Source organism: Helianthus annuus, chromosome 13 (genome assembly GCF_002127325.2).
Source record: "Helianthus annuus cultivar XRQ/B chromosome 13, HanXRQr2.0-SUNRISE, whole genome shotgun sequence".
Classification (NCBI taxonomy): domain Eukaryota; kingdom Viridiplantae; phylum Streptophyta; class Magnoliopsida; order Asterales; family Asteraceae; genus Helianthus; species Helianthus annuus.
In genome coordinates this window covers 102,356,507-102,378,839 of record NC_035445.2, presented here as the reverse complement: position 1 = coordinate 102,378,839, position 22,333 = coordinate 102,356,507, and the positions used below count along the sequence as shown (strand labels likewise).

Below are 22,333 nucleotides of genomic sequence, written 5' to 3'. Positions count from 1 at the left end.
GGCACTAGAATCGTAATTTTTCGAAACCGTTTACTATTTTTAAAAGACTATTTTTGGACAGCAGCTCAAGCTGCATTTTTACTGCAGAAAAAGTGTGTTGTTTTCAAAGTCATAACCTGAAACCTGAGTGAAACCGACTCATGGAATTTTTACAGTAGTTGGTCACCGTTGTCAGGATGACCCTCCAACTGGAATTTCGTCAAACGGACTTACGGTTAATTTTTAGTGAATATTTCTGTAAACTGCAATCAGAAAGTAATAAATCTGATTGCAGTCGAGAAAATGATTTTCTATAAAATATGGGTAACGAACTGAACTCTGATATTTTTACATAAAAAATTTTGGAACATATAGAACCTTCTGTAAAAATTTGAGAATTTTTGGAAAAGGATAACTATTTTTTAAAAATCCTCGAAAACAGTTCGGTTTTGAGTAATGAAGCTGAAATAAAGTATGTAACGTTTTGTATGTCTATATGTCGATTTGGTTATTGAAAATGAACTATTGGATATATGTAAAAGAAAATGATATGCTAATTAAGCATGGACACCTCTATTTACAGAGGAGACTCTGCCGAAATTTTCTGAGAATCCGAACACTTAGTAAAATATTCGAGAAAATTTGATACGAAATAGTTGTCTAACTATTTTTCTAAGAACGATAGTTAAGTTAAAATAATTATTATTATTTTAACAAAATAATACCTAAGTAACGCAAATCAAAACACTAAACTCTAAGCCAAGGCACGGCTCGTTCGTCTAATAGACATTAGTACGTTGCAGGTTGTCGTGTAGCGGAAAGAGTTAAGATTCGAGTCAAGACGCACTACGGTGAGTTCATGACCCCCCTATTCCTTTAGGTAGTGTTTGGTATGCAGGAATGAGAGGTGGAATGGAATGAGTGATTACGAGGGAATGGATAAAAGAGTGTTTGGTTGGTCAATGGAATGGAATCACCCATTCCAAAAGGCATTCCATTCCCTCAAAATCATTCCTTCCACCCCCTGTGTTTTTTTTCCATTCCATCTCCTCTTGCACCATTCAACAACACCACAACCCATAACCTTCGACACAACCCACCACCACCACAACCCACCACCACCACAACCCACCACCACCACCACCCACCACCGACGCCATCGCCGCCACCCGCCACCACCTCACCCGACAGCCACCGCCACCGTCGCCGCCGCCACCCACTTGCCACCGTTATCACCCACAGCTGTGACCAACCGCCAACGCCACTCGCTGCCGCTGCCCACCACCATCGTCGACGCCACCACCGCCGCCACCAACCGCCACCTTTGCTGCCACCAACCACCAACGGCCACCTTGTCGTCACCGCCGCACTGCCACTCGCCGCCACCACCACCACCCGTAGCCGCCGCCAACACCCACCACCGCTACCTATAAACACCCACAATCACTACCGCTGACCACCACCACCACTTACCGCTAATTTTATTACTCCGTTTTTCTTGCCTACCGAACAATACACAATAATAATTCATTTCATTCACATGGTAACCAAATAAGACATGGAATGGTAATGATCAAATGCATTCCCTCGTTCATTCCATTACCTCGTCCATTCCATTCCTTCGCCTATTCCATTACCCCATACCAAACAGACCCTTACTGTTTTCGGTTTTATACTTCGGGGGTGGAATACATGTTTACAAATTATTTCAGACATTTTATACATGGTATTGTTAGCTTAAGGAGGGTTTTTATTACGCGATCAAGTGAGTGGTGGGCATGACACTTAAGGCCATTAATCCTCATTGTAGGACCACGGGATATGAGTGATAGATCTATTTGGGTGTAGCGAGCCCACACCCATGAGGCCGGGGGCCCATAGTGGTGACTATGTCTTCATACCGGAGACAAATTTGCTAGGTTTGAGTCTTCCTGCATCATTCACATATACTATTGGATTTGCAACCCAATGGTGATCAGTTTTTTTCCTTATTGCTACATACCAGGGACTATTTTATTTACAGACATACTAAAAGGTTTTATATACACAGACTTACACATGAACTCGCTCAACTTTTTGTTGACTTTTTAAACTACATGTATTTCAGGGAATTAATTTTGATCTGGCAAGTGATGCATGATTAGCTGCGTACTTAATAAGGATGTCATCCAAAGTTGTAGGGTTTGGGAAGTGCAACTCTTTCCTGGACAAGTTGCATGTCTCTTATCCTTGTTTTGTTGTTTAGCCTTCCGTTGAGTCTTACGAACTCGTTTTAAACAAGTAATGTTTTGCAACGCTTTTTGTGGTTGATGTGTTAAGACAATATGTTATGCATTTTTAACTATTTTAATGGATGAACATCATATGTTTTTATCATATAGCATGTTGTGATTGTTGCTATGGTATTAAGAAGTCACACCAATTAAACCCACGCTTCCGCAAAAGCCAGGGTGTGACAGTAAATGATTTTCTATAAAATATGATTGCAGTCAAGCGTGGGTTTAATTGGTGTGACTTCTTAATACCATAGCAACAATCACAACATGCTATATGATAAAAACATATGATGTTCATCCATTAAAATAGTTAAAAATGCATAACATATTGTCTTAACACATCAACCACAAAAAGCGTTGCAAAACATTACTTGTTTAAAACGAGTTCGTAAGACTCAACGGAAGGCTAAACAACAAAACAAGGATAAGAGACATGCAACTTGTCCAGGAAAGAGTTGCACTTCCCAAACCCTACAACTTTGGATGACATCCTTATTAAGTACGCAGCTAATCATGCATCACTTGCCAGATCCAAATTAATTCCCTGAAATACATGTAGTTTAAAAAGTCAACAAAAAGTTGAGCGAGTTCATGTGTAAGTCTGTGTATATAAAACCTTTTAGTATGTCTGTAAATAAAATAGTCCCTGGTATGTAACAATAAGGAAAAAAACTGATCACCATTGGATTGCAAATCCAATAGTATATGTGAATGATGCAGGAAGACTCAAACCTAGCAAATTTGTCTCCGGTATGAAGACATAGTCACCACTATGGGCCCCCGGCCTCATGGGTGTGGGCTCGCTACACCCAAATAGATCTATCACTCATATCCCGTGGTCCTACAATGAGGATTAATGGCCTTAAGTGTCATGCCCACCACTCACTTGATCACGTAATAAAAACCCTCCTTAAGCTAACAATACCATGTATAAAATGTCTGAAATAATTTGTAAACATGTATTCCACCCCCGAAGTATAAAACCGAAAACAGTAAAGGAATAGGGGGGGTCATGAACTCACCGTAGTGCGTCTTGACTCGAATCTTAACTCTTTCCGCTACACGACAACCTGCAACGTACTAATGTCTATTAGACGAACGAGCCGTGCCTTGGCTTAGAGTTTAGTGTTTTGATTTGCGTTACTTAGGTATTATTTTGTTAAAATAATAATAATTATTTTAACTTAACTATCGTTCTTAGAAAAATAGTTAGACAACTATTTCGTATCAAATTTTCTCGAATATTTTACTAAGTGTTCGGATTCTCAGAAAATTTCGGCAGAGTCTCCTCTGTAAATAGAGGTGTCCATGCTTAATTAGCATATCATTTTCTTTTACATATATCCAATAGTTCATTTTCAATAACCAAATCGACATATAGACATACAAAACGTTACATACTTTATTTCAGCTTCATTACTCAAAACCGAACTGTTTTCGAGGATTTTTAAAAAATAGTTATCCTTTTCCAAAAATTCTCAAATTTTTACAGAAGGTTCTATATGTTCCAAAATTTTTTATGTAAAAATATCAGAGTTCAGTTCGTTACCCATATTTTATAGAAAATCATTTTCTCGACTGCAATCAGATTTATTACTTTCTGATTGCAGTTTACGGAAATATTCACTAAAAATTAACCGTAAGTCCGTTTGACGAAATTCCAGTTGGAGGGTCATCCTGACAACGGTGACCAACTACTGTAAAATTCCATGAGTCGGTTTCACTCAGGTTTCAGGTTATGACTTCGAAAACAACACACTTTTTCTGCAGTAAAAATGCATCTTGAGCTGCTGTCCAAAAATAGTCTTTTAAAAATAGTAAACGGTTTCGAAAAATTACGATTCCAGTGCCATTTGTTTAGTTATTCCAAAATAGACATTTTAGGCTTCAGAAAATCCGTTTTTCGATTTAAAATGATCCTGTTACAGCCTGTTGAAGTTGGCTGAAAATCCAACTCAGCAAGCTGTTTACATTGTAGAAGTGACTAAAAATGCATAGACAAAGACCCTAACCATGGTTTATCGATGAACAAATGTTAAAACTTCAATCATGCTTTAACCAACCCTAAACCATCCAGATTTCAACTCCATACAACCTTTTTATATATGGTTTTTATGCAGAATTTTAAGTTCAACATTTTAGTGTTTTAGCTTTTGTGTGTGTCATGAACATTCAAACAAAACATAACAAGAACAAGATGGAACAAGGGTGTGAAGGGACTTACTACTAGCACAAGGCTAGGGTAGTAATCTTTGGACAAAGATGATGGTGAAATGTTAGTGACAAAGGCTTGAATCGAGCTTCCTCGAGAACCCTTCAATCTTGCACTTCTATGGAGGAACCTCAAACTTGAATGAGAGCTTTTAGTGAAGAAAATGGAGGATGTGAGAGGTGGTGGTGATGAAATCGGTTATGGAGAGGGGGGTGTGTGCCGAAAATAAGAGGGAGGAGGGAGGAGGTTGAGTGTAGTGTTTAGAGGAAATGATGAATAATCTTGGAAACATGCAATTCTAGTTCCTAGGGTAATCATACCCAATAACTCTTGGCCAATAGAACAAGGATTCACTTTACACAATATCTAAACAAAATATTTTTGATAATTATGGCAGATTTTCGGTTGGGGGGGGGGGGTAAAATGTAAATTTTTGGTAACTAGTAGGTATTAAGTTAGAAGGTTAAGGGTATTTTCAAGTATAGTGGGTGTATGTCATGTTTACATGGTGTATGGGGATTTTTGTGACCATAATTAATTAAAAATGATAAAATAATATTTCTGACAATATTTTCGTGTCCCGGGTATTGTCTGGTTGTTCGGTTTCGTATCGTTCCGTTAAAGCGTTTAATTGTACCGTATAGCGTCTTTTGTGCATCTTTTTGTAACGAAATTAATTCCAACACTTAGGAAAGTGTCCAGGACCATTTAGTCAATACTCTGTATAGATTGTTACTAAAATTGCGGAATTCTGTAATTAAATTGCGTTTTAGGCACTTTCCGGCACTCAAACTATCACCTAGTGACATAGTCTTATGGTCTTCACTTCCCTACACTCCATACTGGTGTAGTGTTTTATCTCTGGCCCATACTGGCCTAAAAATAGTATCTGTCTAAGTGCTGGCATTGTCAGCATGTGTCAGAGTTATCCGCTTACTGTGCTAACTGTGCTTTGTGCATCAGGTCTGTCACTAAGAGTCTGTATGAAATAATTGGAGTGACTGTATGTAAAGAATGCACATGTATGTATATAAAATAAATCAGTAAGCAGTTTAAAGCGTCAGATGTAATCAAGCACAGTCATTAAGCACATAATTAGGGTTAATTAATTTGTACAGTACCTGCAATTATGCGGGTTGTCACATGTCAGGCCTTGTGCTAATCATAGCATACATCAAGCATCCAATGACCTTAAAATACTCTAATTGTGAGACTGAATCACCAGAATTAGGCATTAACCGGATGCTAGGATCTAGAGGAGTGCTAACAGGAGAACAATTATAATGATTGAATTTCTTCAACACTTTCTCAATGTAATGAGACTGTGTCATGGTTATACCATTGTTACTCCTTTTAATCTTTATTCCAAGGATCACATCCGCCTCTCCCATATCCTTCATTTCAAAATTCGAAGACAACAGTTTCTTTGTCGTATCCACCTGATCTTGGTCAGTGCCAAAGATCAACATATCATCTACATATAGACAAATAATCACTCCTTTATCAGAATATTCAAATCTACTGTAGACACACTTATCAGCCTAGTTTAGAAGAAAACCATGAGATAAGATCACCTCATCAATTTTTTGATGCCATTGCTCAGGTGCTTGTTTCAAACCATATAATGATTTGATGAGTTTACACACCTTGTGCTCTTGTCAAGGTAATACAAAACCCTCAGGTTGTTTCATGTATACCTCTTCATCCAATTCACCATTCAAGAACGCGGTCTTGACATCCATTTGGTTAATTACCAAGTTATGAATTGAAGCAAGAGCTAAAAGAAGCCTTATGGTGGAATTTCTTGCAACAGGAGCATAGGTATCAAAGAAATCTATTCCTTCCTTTTGTCTAAAGCCTTGGATAACCAACCTGGCTTTAAACTTATCTGTGCTACCATCAACTTTCATCTTTCTTTTAAAAATCCATTTGCAACCCAAAGGTTTGCAACCAGGAGGCAAATCAGTCAATTTCCAAGTATTATTATGCATGATAAAATCCATCTCATCTTGGATGGCTTCTTTCCAGAAAGCAACATCCCTAGATGCCATTGCCTGACTGTACGTCTTAGGATCCTCCTCAACCTCCTCAATGTTGAAACAATATTGATATTGATGTTCAACCCCATTCCTGGTTCCTTCCACCAAATAAAGATGAAAGTCAGAGCCAAAAGACTTGCTTTCCTAACCCTAGTACCCTTCCTAGGTTCGGTACTAGTAGATGGTACATCTTTAGTACCAACAGAGTTACTACCAAACTCAGTTACAGCTGATGTTTTCAAACTATAAGGCATATCCTTTAGTCTAGGCATAGAAGAAAATCTATCCTCATTGCCCAAATCAGCAGTTCTTGACTCAATCACAGTGTGAACAGAAACATAGTCATTCGGTTCTGTAATATAGAACCTATGAACAGGGGAATGCTCACCATACCTAATAAAGATGCAATCAATGCCTCTTTCACCTATGTTTCTCAATTTTGGTTGAGTATGCTTTACAACAGCTCTACAACCCCAAACTCTAAGATGACTTAAGTTTGGTGCCTTTTTGTACAAGAGTTCATGTGGGGTTACTTTAGACTTTTTATTAGGAACTCTATTCAACAAATAACAGGCTGTTAACATAGCCTCGCCCCAGAAACCGTCACTTAACCCAGAATAGGATAACATGGAATTAACCATTTCTTTCAAAGTCCTATTCTTCCTCTCTAATACACCATTTTGTTGTGGTGTATAGGGAGCAGTGGTTTGATGTATTATACCAGTAGACTGAAAGTAAACTGGATCATAATACTCTCCACCTCTATCAGTACAAAGGTTCTTTATCAAACAACTTTAATGTCGCTCAACCTCTTATTTATAAATTTTGAATTTATCTAGAGCTTCATCTTTTGAATGCAACAAATAGACATAACAAAACCTAGAGGCATCATCAATAAAAGTAACCACATACTTTTTATTTCCAAGTAAGGGTGTACTATGAAAGTCACATAAATCAGAATGAATAAATTCTAATACCTTAGAATCCCTTTTAACATCTTTAAACGGTTTCCTAGTAATTTTAGTTAACTTACAGGTATGGCATTTACTAGAGTTTTGCATGTCAAAGGTAGGTATTAGGCTCATTTTAGACATATCTTTCATTCTGTAATAATTAACATGACCTAATCTAGCATGCCATAAACGTGAATCATTCTCAACATTACTAGAAGATGTAGATGTCATACATATAGATTCAATAGCAAACAAGACATTAATATTAAGAATAAACATTCCATTACACAAATATCCAAATCCAACAAAGGTTCTATGTCGAGATAAAATAAACTTGCCCGACTCAATGACCTGTTTATAACCACAATTGTTTAATACAATTCCAGATAAGAGATTCTTTCGAATCCCTGGTACATACAACACGTTATCTAATAATAGATGTTTTCCAGAAGTAAATACAAGTCTAACTTTTCCAACTCCTTTAATGGGCTCGGTTGCTACATTTCCCATCCTTAGTACAGATCCATCTTCAATTGGTTTGAATTCCTCAAACCATTTGAGATCCTTGCAAACGTGACTCGTAGCACCCGAGTCTACCCACCATGCAAGCATGTCATCTTGTACATAAAAGGATTCAGAAATAAACGATAAATAATTCTCAACCGATTTATGTTTATAAACGATTGGACCTTTTGAGTCCAATAACAAACCCGAAGACTGGGTTTCATTTATTTCATACCTCAATGGGATTTTTCCGACTTATACACTTCTTATGTTTGTACCATCACAGCTAGTAGGCTGCACCTTTATATTGAATTTGTTTGGTTCAAAAATATTACGTTTTATTTCTTTATTATTCAAATCACAAAATAAATTTTGTTTCTTTAAATCAAATCCAATTTTTGTGTTTTGTAAATAATTACCGTGTCCCGAATGACTAATTGAATCAACTACAAAACTCGTAGGTTTTGTCAAACTTAAAGTGGAATCAGTATGCGTACCTTGTGAAGCATTTGGATCTTTTGACCCACTTGGACCCGCTATGTTAGCCTCGTTTCCAACCGCAAGCTTCACGCGACAATTTTTCCTAAAATGCCCGGATTTTCCACATCTCCAACAACCCCCTTTTGGTTTCTTGTTAGAATTATTAGTGTCCCGGTCAAGCTTTCTTTTATTGCCCTTAAACTTTTCTAACTTAACAAATTTACTAGACATATGATTAATAGATTCACCACTAGCCATATGCATCAATAATTGGTTTTCAATTAGATAGTGATAAAAAGATGATGAATCAAATGTAAACTCTTAACTCAAGAGCAATTTAAGAAAACCAATAAAACTAATAGATCTGCTAATCTTAATAATTTATTCCATAGCAATCTCTATAATTTAATCCATGTATTCCAAATTCTCAAAACTCATTTTTTTTAATTCCAAACCCAAACGTGAGCCTTGGTTGAATTCCAAAATCCAATGCGATTTTAAAACTTTTGCAACCAAAATTCAATTTTTAATATAAAGCAATAGATTCAATCCCCAAAATAAATAATGATTTAATTATTAAAAGTCAAACTTTGTAAATTAGGGTTCACAGAAAATCACTAAAATTCCCTGCCAAAAAATCAAAACTTATGAAACTAGAGTTCTAAAATTAAAACTTATGATATCAAGATAAACAAACCCAAATTAATCACTAGAACATATGAATTAGGGTTAATTCACAAACTACAAAACAGAAAAATATTCACTGTACAATATTTTCAAACTTGAAATCATAACCAATGACCAAATTGAACCATAAAATAGGTTTATCTTTGTTGTATAACTGGTCTAGAACAAGTAATTTCAAAGAAATTAACAAACCTGGAACCCGAATTGAAATTGCAAAAATTATGATGAAACTTGGATTAATCTCTGAATCGTATGAGAACTGTCAGATAAACCTATTTGCGGGTTACACGCAATGATTTATTGGATTAGACAGAGATCACTCGTGTTGGAATTGAATTTGGATGATTCAGTGATATTGAAATTCACTCAGTAACCGTCGTGTTCTTTCTTTTTCTTTTTCTGTGATTCTGTAAATTTGGATTAATCTCTGAATCGTATGAGAACTTCTTCTGCCCTTTTTAATTTCAAAAAATGGACTTTTTCAAATGAAGTCTCAACAAATCCTCATGGACTTTTGCCCATCACTGGCCCAATAAAACTAAAGTCTCGTAATGGACTTTGTTTTTTTCAAATTCATGGACTAAACACTTTAGTGGACAAAGGAACTATTAGAGTTAATAGTTTAATAGGAATTTTTATAAAACAACAATATTTATTATAGAATTATATTAAGTCCATATACAACATAAAGGGCCATGTAATTATTTACATGATAAATTCGAATAATATCAGGATTTAATCGAGCTCGCACTCTCGCGTCACCTTAACTCGTTTAATCTCTAAGATTATTTCATCGATAGACAAGTTAATCCAATACTCTAAAATCCATTAATAACACTAAAATTACCAACAAAGATATCGTATTTCTTGTGAATTTAGAATGACGATTGCCGTATTTTTTATAATGTAATTGAAATTTAATTTGATTTCATCTTTTTATAATGTAATTGAAATTTAATTGCCGTATTTCCTTTTGTAATGTATTTGAAATTTATGGGTCCGCCAGCATAAACACAAGCTTCATGCACATGATAGCAAAGAAAACTTAATGGTTCAATGTAGAGCCGTCCCCGGAAACTCTTGAAAAAATTTAGGCCTCGGGTGACGAAAAGAATTGGGCCCAAAATTATGGTTAAGGTGAATGAATTACAAAAATAAAAACTTAGTGATGGAGCAAAGACTTGAACTTGAGATCATTAAATTATTTTGAGATGGTTTTTGCCACTACACTACCAATATTTTTTTACATAATATATGGATGAATATACTAAATATATAATTTAATAAATATATACAAGCTTATAAATACTTTTCGGGCCCTTTGAAATTTTGGGCCTTGGGCGTTGATACGAGTTTGCCAGACCTAGAGCCGGCCCTGCTTCAATGTCACAAATTAAACTGCTCTGTGAGAGTCAAAGTAGGTTCAGTCTTCCAGAAACTAGTTCTAGCTTCTTGATCACATTTTCATTCTTGTTTCTTTATTTGCTTCTTTAACCATTTTGGTTTTTTTTAAAGGCGAATTTCTTGTATTAGGCTATCGCACTTTTTAAATTGGAGAGTCCCATTGTCCCGCTCCAGCCAGACCATGTTGTCTTAACCGGGCTCACGCTGGCTTCAAAGTTTGGCTTGGGGGTTCCCCCAAGAAACCATACCGTCGGCTGCCACTTGACAGTCGTTATGCCACCACAAGAGCATAACTCTTTGGCGTAACACACGGTGGGACGAAATCCCAGGTAGGCTCAAGATAGAGGCTAGCACCTCCGCAAGGATGCTAGGCTTTATCTATCATTGCCTAATCCACCAAAGTGACACAAGTGGGGATTGAACTTGGATCTCCGTTGGAGAACCCAACCCTTTTTATGACTAGGCCACAAATGGTGGATTCTTTAACCATTTTGGTTAACCTGACCAACATTATGCAAGCTGAATAAGTTTTCAACTAGGCTCCAAGATCAACTTTTTCTAAGTTCACCAACAGCAGGGGAGTTTTCCAGTTGCTTCCTGGTTATTGATGAGTGGAGAGTCCTATTGTGAGCTGAAGTTTTGTTGAGGTTTGTGGATCCATTCCAGTTGATTCTGTAAGAGGTCATAGCTCATATATTGGTGTCTGTTGCTTTTAGTTTAATGTAATATTGAAAAGAAAATTGTCTATCCAAGGAAATTAAAATTTGTTAACAACTACAACTAGAGGTGCATAAACCGGTTAATTTCAATAACTGGTTCGGTTAACCAGTTATATCGGTTAATTTAACTTTTTGACGATTAATATTTTAACCGGTTATTTTTTTAACTGGTTCGATTAATTACTTCCACCGGTTCGGTTAATTACCCGGGTTTTTTTTTTTTGCCATTTTTCGGGTTTTTTTTCCGGTTCCTATACTAAATATCTCTAACCGATTACTAAACTGCAGTTAAAAATAACTACTAATCGGTTATTCCTTAAACAGTTATTAACCGGTTACGATTAATTAACATGTTATTTTGTGCACATAGGTGCTACAACAATGATATTGGTGATGCTTTGATCCGTTTTGTGCATGCCATGATAGGTTTGATATTAAAATGAGTTAATTACACAAATGGGTGCATTGGTTTATACCTATAGTTTCGTCTTTGGATACTAACTTCTTTTTTAACAGGTTTAGGTTTTATGGTTTCAATTTTGTAACACCTTTTGGTACTAACACCAAAATTATCAATATAATGACTTATATACTCTTCTATTCTTTTTAATTTTATCAATGTAACACCTTTGGGTACTAACACCTAATTTTATTTAAGTTTAAATCAATTTTACAAAATCTATTTTTTTATTATCATCTTTTTATTATATCTCTTAATTAACATAAAATCTATTTATTTTTTTATTTATAAATATAAATTAAAAAAGTCAGAAAACGTCTGCTCCATTTTTTATTTATTAATAATATTACTAAATAATACTATATAAATATCTTACTAATATTACGAATATATAAAAACTCTTTAAAATATAAATTAAATAATGAAACAAATGATATAATAAGTATCTATTAAAATCCATAGCAATCTTGAAAACACACGAATATAATCGAGAAAAACTGTTTAAAAATAACTACAACTAATTTAATATATTTTGTAGTAAAATCGTAAAAACGTATAATCTAATCTGATTTGTTTGTCACGATCAATTACTTGGCACATTTTGAGACGGTGTGATTAAACCATGACGTCTCTATTTTATTTGTGTATCTATGTGCTTAGGAAACACTTTAGTTCCGATAAGATACAGTCTTTTATTATTATTGTTATTGGTTTTATATTATTTAATCCCATATATTTAAAATTACAAAAATTAAACTAAGTTTTATACATTAAACAAGTGTAATATATGGAGTTTTAACCTAATATCTTAATAATAATTTATTTGCACATTACCAACTATTATTATACCTATTGAATTTTTAAATTATTTAAGATTTTGAGCAACTTATATCGTGCTAAATTATTTATCATTTCTTAAAAAATTATATATAAATATTTACTTATAAAAAAATAAATAGATTTTATGTTAATTAAGAGATATAATAAAAAGATGAAAATAAAAAAAAATTGTAAAATTGATTTAAACTTATATAAAATTAGGTCTTAGTACCCAAATGTGTTACATTGATAAAATTAAAAAGAATAGAAGGCTATTTTAGTCATTATATTGATAATTTTGGTGTTAGTACACAAAGGTGTTACAAAATTGAAACCATAAAACCTAAACCTGTTAAGAAAAAATTAGTACCTAAAGACGAAACTAAATATAAACCAGATAACCTATATGTGTAATTAACTCTATTAAAATAATATCCCATGAATTTGCATGTCACATGTTCACTTCGGAGTTTTATTATGGCCCAATACCATTGATTCTACAAATTTGAACCCCTAGTTTGTTTTTTTTAAGGGAAAATGTCATAGAAATGTAACCAGGTTTCTCAACTGTTCTAATTAAATCATTCAAACTTTTTTTATCTCCCTAAAGTAATTAAATTTTAATTTATTGTTCTAATTTTGTGTAATTACCAGGTCATGAGGTTACCATTGCTTTTTTTTCTTTTTTCCTGCTATATAGATATTATTAAAGGTAGGTGGATTTTTTTTTAAAATCAGAACATATTTTAAACCTTCAAAAAAACCCAGCAACCATGGAACCTTCAACATTTTAATCTCCATTATCAATCGAATTGTGTGTGAATGTGAATGAAACATCACCTTCAACCTATGCAAGACTTCGATGATCTTTGAACTTTCGAACATTCTGCTTCCCCTGTTCAGATTTGCATTTCCGATTTCTAATGGGTGAGTTTTGATTCTCATTGAGGATTCATGGAGCTTTTGGAAAGAAAATTTGGTTTTTATTTAGTGGATTTGATTTACTTTGATGTGATAACTATGGCTTCTTAAATTCTGGTTTATGTTCCGGTTGTCTTTATCTTCTATGCAATATCATTGGAATCACTACAATTTCTTCTTTTTGTGATTTAAAGATTAAAAAATGTGACTTTTTGAACCACTGCTCCATCTTGGAACTATCTTAAAGACACTCCTGTAGTTCGGATTCCATTTTATGATTTGAAAGATTAAAAAATATATATTTTGCAAATTTAAACATAACTATTTTTAAAATTTTAGAATAAAAATGTGAATTTTTATTGAAAATTCTATGTCATTATCTATATTTTCCACATCATATTTAAGGTTTAAAAATTAAGAAAACCTGACACATCATCATTGGTAACCTGATAACCTGATAATTGCATAGCATTAGAACAACAAATGAAACTTTGGTGATTTTAGATAGACAAAAAAAGTTTCAGTGACTTGATTGAAACAAATGTCAAACTTGGTTACATTTCTACGAAGTTACCCCTTTTTTTAACCGCAAATTTCTTTTATTTCGTGGTGTTTGTGGGACTTAAACTCAAGACCTCTCTCTCCTAAAATGTTTAAAAATTTTGCCTTTACCAATGGACCACCATCCCATTGGTCATGTTTGTTTACTATGTTATTCTTTGCATATTGTGTTCTTTGGATCAGCCCAATTATTTTAAAGCGGTCCAGGCCGATATCTCTTTGGAGCCAGAACCAACCAACCATAACAAGTGCGGTCTTCGGTCTCAACTTTCCCTCTAATTCGGTCCTAAGTTCAGTCGGTCCGGTTTTGAGCATCACTAACAAGTGCGGCCGGTCTCCACTTTATTATTTGAACATGTATTTTTTTAATTTGTATTGATATACACGTATTTTGTTATAAATATTAGTAAATTTATGATATTTAACATATATATAATTTCCAGAAAACTAATTTCTTCGTAATTTAACATGTCTGGGTATTCTTCATCTAGTCCGAGTACCCTCAACTCCGTAATCGACCGACTACGGAGTGCCTAGCGACTTTTGCAACCATAACAAGTTGCTATGTTAGATTTGTATTTAGTCCTAATGTAATAATTCACAAGAGTAAAATGCATGGATAGTCCCTATGGTTTGGTGAAATTTCACCTTTAGTCCCCAATTTTTCAAAATTACACTCTTAGTCCCTATGGTTTGGTAAGTTGTTACTCGGATAGTCCCCAAAGCGGATGTAGGTTAGTTTTTCTGGTTAAGTGGGTGTGAAATGACAAGGACTATCCGAGTAACAACTTGTCAAACCACAGGGACTATCCGAGTAACAACTTGTCAAACCACAGGGACTATCCGAGTAACCTTCATCCGCTTTGGGGACTATCCGAGTAACAACTTGTCAAACCACAGGGACTAAGAGTGTAATTTTGAAAAGTTGGGGACTAAAGGTGAAATTTCACCAAACCACGAGGACTATCTGTGCATTTTACTCAATTCACAATTATTAAATTATTTTTTTTTTTTTGAAAAAAACCTAGCTTAAATTATAAATTTAGAAACTTTATGAATTCACTTGTATACCATCATTTGACCATGAACAAAAATTGGTGTGAAAGAGGATTATATATGTTCACTTATGTACACTCATGTCGTCATAATCCTAAATAATCAGGGGCGTAGCTTTCAAGTGGGAGGGGACCCCTCGAACTTTTTGCTCAGTAGTGTTATGTATGTACATTTCGTATAGAATTTTTTAGGTATATACGTTTTCAACCCCCCGGTGGAAATTTTCAAGCTTCGCCACTGTAAATAATGGCATGACACCATCGGTGGCAGTGCAATGAGTTCATAACGTGTCCACTTTTATTTTTTGCTCATGCCTTTTAGTCATCTGGGAAGCGTATGAATCCATCCGAAGACATAATACGATATAACTATTGCGTTTCGATACATCAATAAGTTATTTGTGAGTGAAATAAGTATTTTCAAGTCATTTATTACAAACAACATTTCTAAAAACAATAATCACACAAACAGTTAACAAGCAATCCCAAACACCCCTACATATTAACCAACTTTTGATAAAGACATTAGACAATATTATCAAACAAGTTATTATGTTATAAAACAAGAACTCGAATACTCGGATCAATTATGGTCTGAAAACTATAGATTTGTCAATAATAAAGCTCCAAAACATTTATAAAACAATAAGAATATATTATAAAACTAGAATCAAGTTTATTATCTCCTGAAGCGACCCGCCAATATAACAAGTTTTGAAATATATTAGAAAACAACAATTTACAACAAACCCGAACTGATCTCTACACGGCTAACTAGAAATAAAAAGTAGAATGCTTGCAGAATAAAAACATAATTTACCGCGCAAGTTTAGTATGCAATTTACCTTTGAACATAATTTCACCGATTCTTTTTGCTGTTAGTCCTCCTCATGATGCAGCCCAATATATCATCATTTGCCTTCACCGTCATCCCTATAATCAATAATGCACGATTCGATTTAAACAACTTTTCTAGAAGTAGATAACCGCTTGTGAGTGTTTGGATGATGAACAGTGTTCATCTTTATCTGCGTATTTTAGGGTGAAATACGCAAATCCCAAACACCCCCTCAAATTTGAAATGCACATGCAAACATCACTTGGTCTCTAAAAGCCAAAGCGCGTGATGCATTGCATCATGTACGTGAGGCGCACGTCTATATACAACCAGATAAACGTTATTTACAACCACAAGCTGCATATCTCTCGTATAGTTTACATATAAACCTATTTATCAAGGTGCTAACTTTGGCCAAATTTGAGTTAGAACTACATGAGGTGCTAACTTTGACCAAATTTGACTCAGAACTACAAGAGGTGCATGCTTTGACCAAATTTGACCCAAAACGACATGAGATGCTAACTTCGACCAAATTTGAGTTAGAACTATACGAGGTGCTAGCTTTGACCAAATTTGACCCAAAACTACACAAGGTGCTAACTCTGACCAAATTTGACCCAGAACTACATGAAGTGCTAACTTTGACCAAATTTGACCCGAAACTACATGAAGTGCTAACTTTGGCCAAATTTGAGTTATGAGGTGCTAACTCTGACCAAATTTGACCCAGAACTACATGAAGTGCTAACTTTGACCAAATTTGACCCGAAACTACACGAGGTGCTAAATTTGACCAAGTTTGACCCAGAACTACACGAGGTGCTAACTTTGACCAAATTTGAGTCAAAACTACACAAGGCGCGCCTTTATGCCTATTATGTGTTTTCAGGCGCGCCTTTTTGCCTATTATGTGTTTTCAGGTGCGCCTTTTTAAACCAAGATCATAGCTAGATAGATTAAAGTAAAAACCTATGATTATTATTTGCAACTCTACCAAATTTATAAACTAGATCAACATCTTGAATGTTAATCTCAATTACACAAACTAAACATACTAAAGTAAAAAGGCTATATATAGCAAGTGAATTACCCAAAATCAATCATCTCCAGTTGGAAACAAAGTCAGAACCTTTCTACCATTTGCAGAATCAACATCATCCACATAAGATGCTGGCACAGAACTATGAACCGGTGTCCCCACCCGATGAACCGCTTGCGGGTTCTGTCGGTTCAGAAACGGGTGCTCAAACTGCCCGTTTCTCGGCGACCCAAAATGCCCAATTTGCCCAAACCGCGGCTGCAACTGAGCATGATGCCCAGCAACCGCCGCCATCTGCTGCTGTTGCAGCGCAGCGACGGGAACATACGGCAAATAATGTTCTGAGTTCGGCCGGCCCTGGTGCAGAAAATGCGCCGGGACCGGAGAACTCGCGAACAAATGATCGGTCGCAGAGTCTCCGACGGACCCAGCGGGTCCGCCGGACGACAGACCCTGCATCCGCTTTAAATAAAGCCTGTACTTCTGGAGATGACTCGCGACATTTTCGCGAGTCAACCCATCAACACTCATGAGCTGCATTATTGTCTTGGGGACCGCGTTCTTGATCCCCAAGTGGGCCACAGCATCCACAAACCTTTTGTGGAGCTGCGGGGTCCATACCAGGCGCGGACGCTTAAGTGTCCGCGCAGGCTCATCTCCCCCGCCCCCACCTAATTCCGGCGAATCAAATTCGCCGGAATTAGGCTGGGAACTCGGCGTCGAAATTGTAACCGGCGCCAGTTCTTGCTGGTGGTTAAGCGGCAGGGGCTGGTGGGTATTCGGCGTTCGGATATCGAACGCGATTGCGAGATCAGGGGTGATTAGAGTTTGGGATAACGGCATAAGATCCTCCGGCAACGGTAGCTCATCTTCCCACTTTGAGAACCAATTGGATTCATCTTCTTTCATATTTTTAAGTGAAAATTGAGCAAATTTGGGGGTGAAATTGAAGACCCAATTGGGGAATTTACATTGAAATCAGTAGATGTTGGATCGGAGACTATCAATCTTAAAAAGATTCGATTTTTTTAGAGAGAGAAAGAAGGGGGTGATGGGTGTGGGTGTTCGAGGTGGATCTTGTTTTTTTTATATTTTTGTACATATTTTCAGGTTTTATTGTTATTATGATTACTGTTTTTGATTCTCTTTTTCTTTTTGGGGAATTTTTTGTTTTTAAACTATGGTTTTAGTGTATATTTGACTTTTTAAAATCTTTTTGTTTTAAAGTTTATGATTATGTTTACAGTTTATCTTTTATTTGATCACTTATATAATATTTTTAAATATAAAATGAAATAATTAGTTTATGTTTGTTAGTTCAAGAGTGGTATTGTCATAAACCCTTACATGTAAGTTTTTAGAATATGGGGTATGGGGCTTGGGTTGGGGCGTGGGTTGGGGGAAAACGCCTGCCCAAGCTACCACCCCGGGTGGGCTTGGGTTGGGGCGTGGCCCTTGGGGCTTGGGTTTCACGCCGGGCATGGGGCGGGCTTGAGATCCGATGTGGAGGCCTCCTATTCACTGTCCACCGCCATGTCATAGCGGGTGTTTGTAATTTTTTTTTAATAAACTGACAAGCCACACCCCCAACCCAAGCCCCGTCATACCTCACGGACACGTCACTCACCGGTGGAGGGGGGGTCCAACTCCACGTGTCAACTCATGCCCCCCAACCCAAGCCCCACCATATCCCACAGTCTTGATGATTTGTAATTTCTTAAATTCTATGAATGATTCTTAAGTAATTTTGTCTTTTTGTTTGCATAATCAAATAATCATTTAATGTTTTTTAGATTATTTTACATTTCAACTATTTGTCATAAACTATGTTCGATATCTTTACTATAAATAAGATGGAATAGTCGTTGATATCTTGACCTAGTGACATTGGATATCTATTCATACCAAAGTGGTGTGAATTCAAGTGCTAAAAAGTGAATTTTTAGACGTATTTATCAAAGAGTACGCTTGTTTGCCAAAAAAAAAAGAGAGAGAGTATGAGACGGTACTATTTTATCTAAATATCTCCTTCCAAAGATAGGTGTGAAAATATAATTACTAATATGTAACAAAAAAATTTGTTTATGAAGGTTGTGCTTCCCAGGGTGGATATGAGAATCATGAGTTATGTATAAGCATGGGCGAAGCTTTACCCCCCCCCCCTTCTGGGTTTTTTTCTCAATAATGTAAATTTACACGTATTTCTTTCGAAAGTTGTATATACGTATTGCCTCCCCCACCCCCTCCATGATTTTCTTGAGTTCGGCCTCCATTTGTTCAAGCTTAAAGATGATACATCTTGCTTATTTACGATCTAGTCAAATTTCCATACATTCGTTGCTCTATAATGTTGCGAATTAGGTTTATAGCATGGTGTACGCTAATTATGGGTCATCTTCGCGTTAAGGATACTTTGTTGCAACTTAGTAATTCTAGTAAAGAACCACGAGGCTCTAATAGTCTGTAGTCTATAGAATAATGAAAAATGTATAAGATATTATGTATTGTTGATTAAGTAATTAATAGTCTATAGAATAATGAAAAATGTATAAGATATTAGGGTGTAAGGAGTGGTTAAACACTTGAGAGTGGCAAACTAAAAAATCAACCAATGAGAGTGTGCCACGTCAATCAGTGAAAAGTGTTTAAACTTTGGTGAAAAGTGTTGGCAATGGTTTAGACATTTGGTGAAGTGGTAAACTTTTTAAATAAAAAAAAGAAAAAAAGATGTGATTGGTTGAGATTGGAATGGACCCCACCCCGCACCCCCCCCCCTCTCTCTCTCTCCTCCCTCCTTCCCCCCGTCGGTAATGCATCACCGATTTCCCCCCTTTTTCGGTAAAATGAAATCGGTAACCACATTGGCAGTGGTTTACCGTTCGGTGAAAATGGTTTGCCGTCGGTGAACTTTCCCCACACCGTATACCCTTATGTATTGTTGATTAAGTAATTATTTAGTAAGAATGTGGGGAGTGGGGACGTTTGTGGGGCGGGGGAAGCCAGCCAACGTTGGCTAACCCACTCCGTGGCAGCGTCGGCTTTGGTGTTGCCCAGCCAGCGTCTCTATGAAGCTCGGCGTGGGGTGGGAGAGAGAGCTGACTTGGCTGGCTACTATTGGTTGTGGCATATGACCGTTGGGCTAGCCGTTTGGCATTGTCGTTAGCCAACGGCTATTTAAAAAAAAAATCTTTTATTTTTTTTGGAAGGCGTAGATCAGATGGAAAACCCACTAACTAGCTTGCTTCAACCGGATTATGGAAGTCAAGCCACCCGAGTTCGAATCTGGCACCCCACCGAAGCAGAGCTGGAATAACACATCCAAGGCCACCCTCACATGGGACAAATGCCACCACTGACGCTCGAACTCGGAACCTGGTCCGTGCGGGAACCTCCCTAAGGAGTAAACCCTCACATCCTCAACCTGCTGAGCTGGAATCATGGGACAAAAAAGAAAATCTTTTATTTATAATCTATACATATCAAACAATACTTACCATTTTTACTATTAAAAAATTCAAAAACCACTACCAACCTCCAATGGATTCTTCAAGTTCAAGCGATTCGTATGATAAATTTGTTTTGTCATCCTCATCCGACGACGAAGCGGAAATATTATCATCAACAGTGGCGACGGTCGTGAAAGCTATTGTTGAAGATGATTGACTGATTTTTTTTGTTGTAATATATTATTTTATTGTAGTTTTTTAAAATTTAATTATTTATTTGAATTCTATGATTAATATAAAAAAATTTAAAATCTATCCACATGGCACCCCCACGCCGCTAACTCACGCCCCTTCCACACCCCACTTTTTTTGTGTGGAGTGGTGGAGCCCACAAGTGCATGTGTTATGAAAAGCCCCCAACCCAAGTCTCCCACTCCCTGCAGTCTAAGCGATGCGTAACTCCTAATTATGGTAAAGATTAGAGTTAATTACACATATGGACCCTATGGTTTATAGCTAATTTCGTCTTTGTGTACTAACTTTTTTTTAACATGTTCAAGTTTCATGGTTTCAATTTGTAACACCTTTGGTACTAATACCAAACTTAGTTAATTTTTCTGTTAATTCTCAATATAATGACTAAATATCCTTTCATTTTTAAAGGACCATTTATGTCATTATTCTATTTTAATTCCGAGGACCATTTAAGTTTATTATTATTATTATTATTATTATTATTATTATTATTATTATTATTATTATTATTATTAATCTATTTAAAAGAGAACTTACTTGTTATTGTAATACCCGAATTTTTAATACAAAATATATTAATAGTTAAATATTCCAAAGTTTCATTATAAATAGTTGATATATTTAAATAAAAACTATTAAAATAATATATACATAAAGAGATTATATATAAACGAAATATTATTAGATTTTAGAATCGTTGGTTGAAAAAAAAAAAAAAAAAAAACTAGTTGAACTAAATTAACCAGTAAGATAAATATAGGTTTTATTTTTATTGCCAATGATTTTGGTATGATCCATGGTTGAATGGCAATATTCTGAAAGATATATTTCCAAATATCTTTAGGCTGGAGAAGGATAAATCATGTTATGTTGCTGATAGATGTAGAAGAACAGGAGCAGACATAGTAGTCTGCTGGTCGTGGAACAAAATTCCCAGCACTAATGTGGAGGTCCAGGAGAGGTCAGTTTGTGAAGGTATGTTACAGAACGTGCAGCTGCTCTCTCGCCCAGATCAGTGGCAATGGACTATTAGCGCTGATAATTCGTTTTCAGTTGGCGAGGCGAAAAAAGGCTGCGCAGCGAAGTGGGTATTAGGAACCTGAGTGATGGCCGGTTCATATACAATTGGTGTAAATGGGTCCCTAATAAATGTAACAATTTTTATGTGGCGCGCAGAATTAGATAGATTACCAACTAAACTTGCTTTACGGCGGAGGAGCATTAATGTGGAAGATATGGGCTGTTCTTTATGCGGAGAAGGGGTCGAAACGGTGGATCATTTGTTCACAGCGTGTAGTGTTTCATGTGGCGTTTGGAGTGTTGTTTCTAACTGGTGTAAAGTTCCTCAAATATTTGCATTTACTTTCAACGATCTACTTGAACTGAGGAGTAATATAAGTGGGACGATTGCAAAAAAAGAAGGCGTTTTATGGCGTGGTGATCATTGTCTGTTGGAGGATTTGGAAGGCGCGCAACAATAAAATCTTTTCTAACAAAAGCACGAAGGTGATGGACATCGTGTCGGACGTGAAGGCTTTGGGTTTCCCTTGGTTTAGAAATAGATGTAAAGGTTACGAGGTTGATTGGGAAGAATGATGTAGGTTTGAATTGATGTAATTGTTTGGTTTTGGGGGGCGTGTTGTTTCCGTCTTGGAAGCATCATGTTCGCCTTTTTGTTGAATG

General features: G+C 36.0%; 2 protein-coding genes across 2 annotated transcripts; one reads left to right on the top strand and one right to left on the bottom strand.

The window, feature by feature from the left end:
• Positions 1 to 15,703: 15,703 nt before the first annotated feature.
• On the bottom strand, positions 15,704 to 18,048 carry LOC110898861 (transcription factor MYBC1). The gene is made up of 2 exons (XM_022145717.2): positions 17,001 to 18,048; positions 15,704 to 16,002 (listed from the first exon to the last, which is right to left on the bottom strand). The coding sequence occupies exon 1, from the start codon at positions 17,856 to 17,858 to the stop codon at positions 17,007 to 17,009; it is 852 nt and encodes a 283-aa protein (XP_022001409.1). The 5' UTR covers positions 17,859 to 18,048; the 3' UTR covers positions 15,704 to 16,002; positions 17,001 to 17,006.
• A 3,708-nt stretch (positions 18,049 to 21,756) lies between these two features.
• Positions 21,757 to 22,131, top strand: LOC110901418. Its single transcript, XM_022148249.1, has one exon. The coding sequence runs from the start codon at positions 21,757 to 21,759 to the stop codon at positions 22,129 to 22,131; it is 375 nt and encodes a 124-aa protein (XP_022003941.1).
• Positions 22,132 to 22,333: the final 202 nt, after the last annotated feature.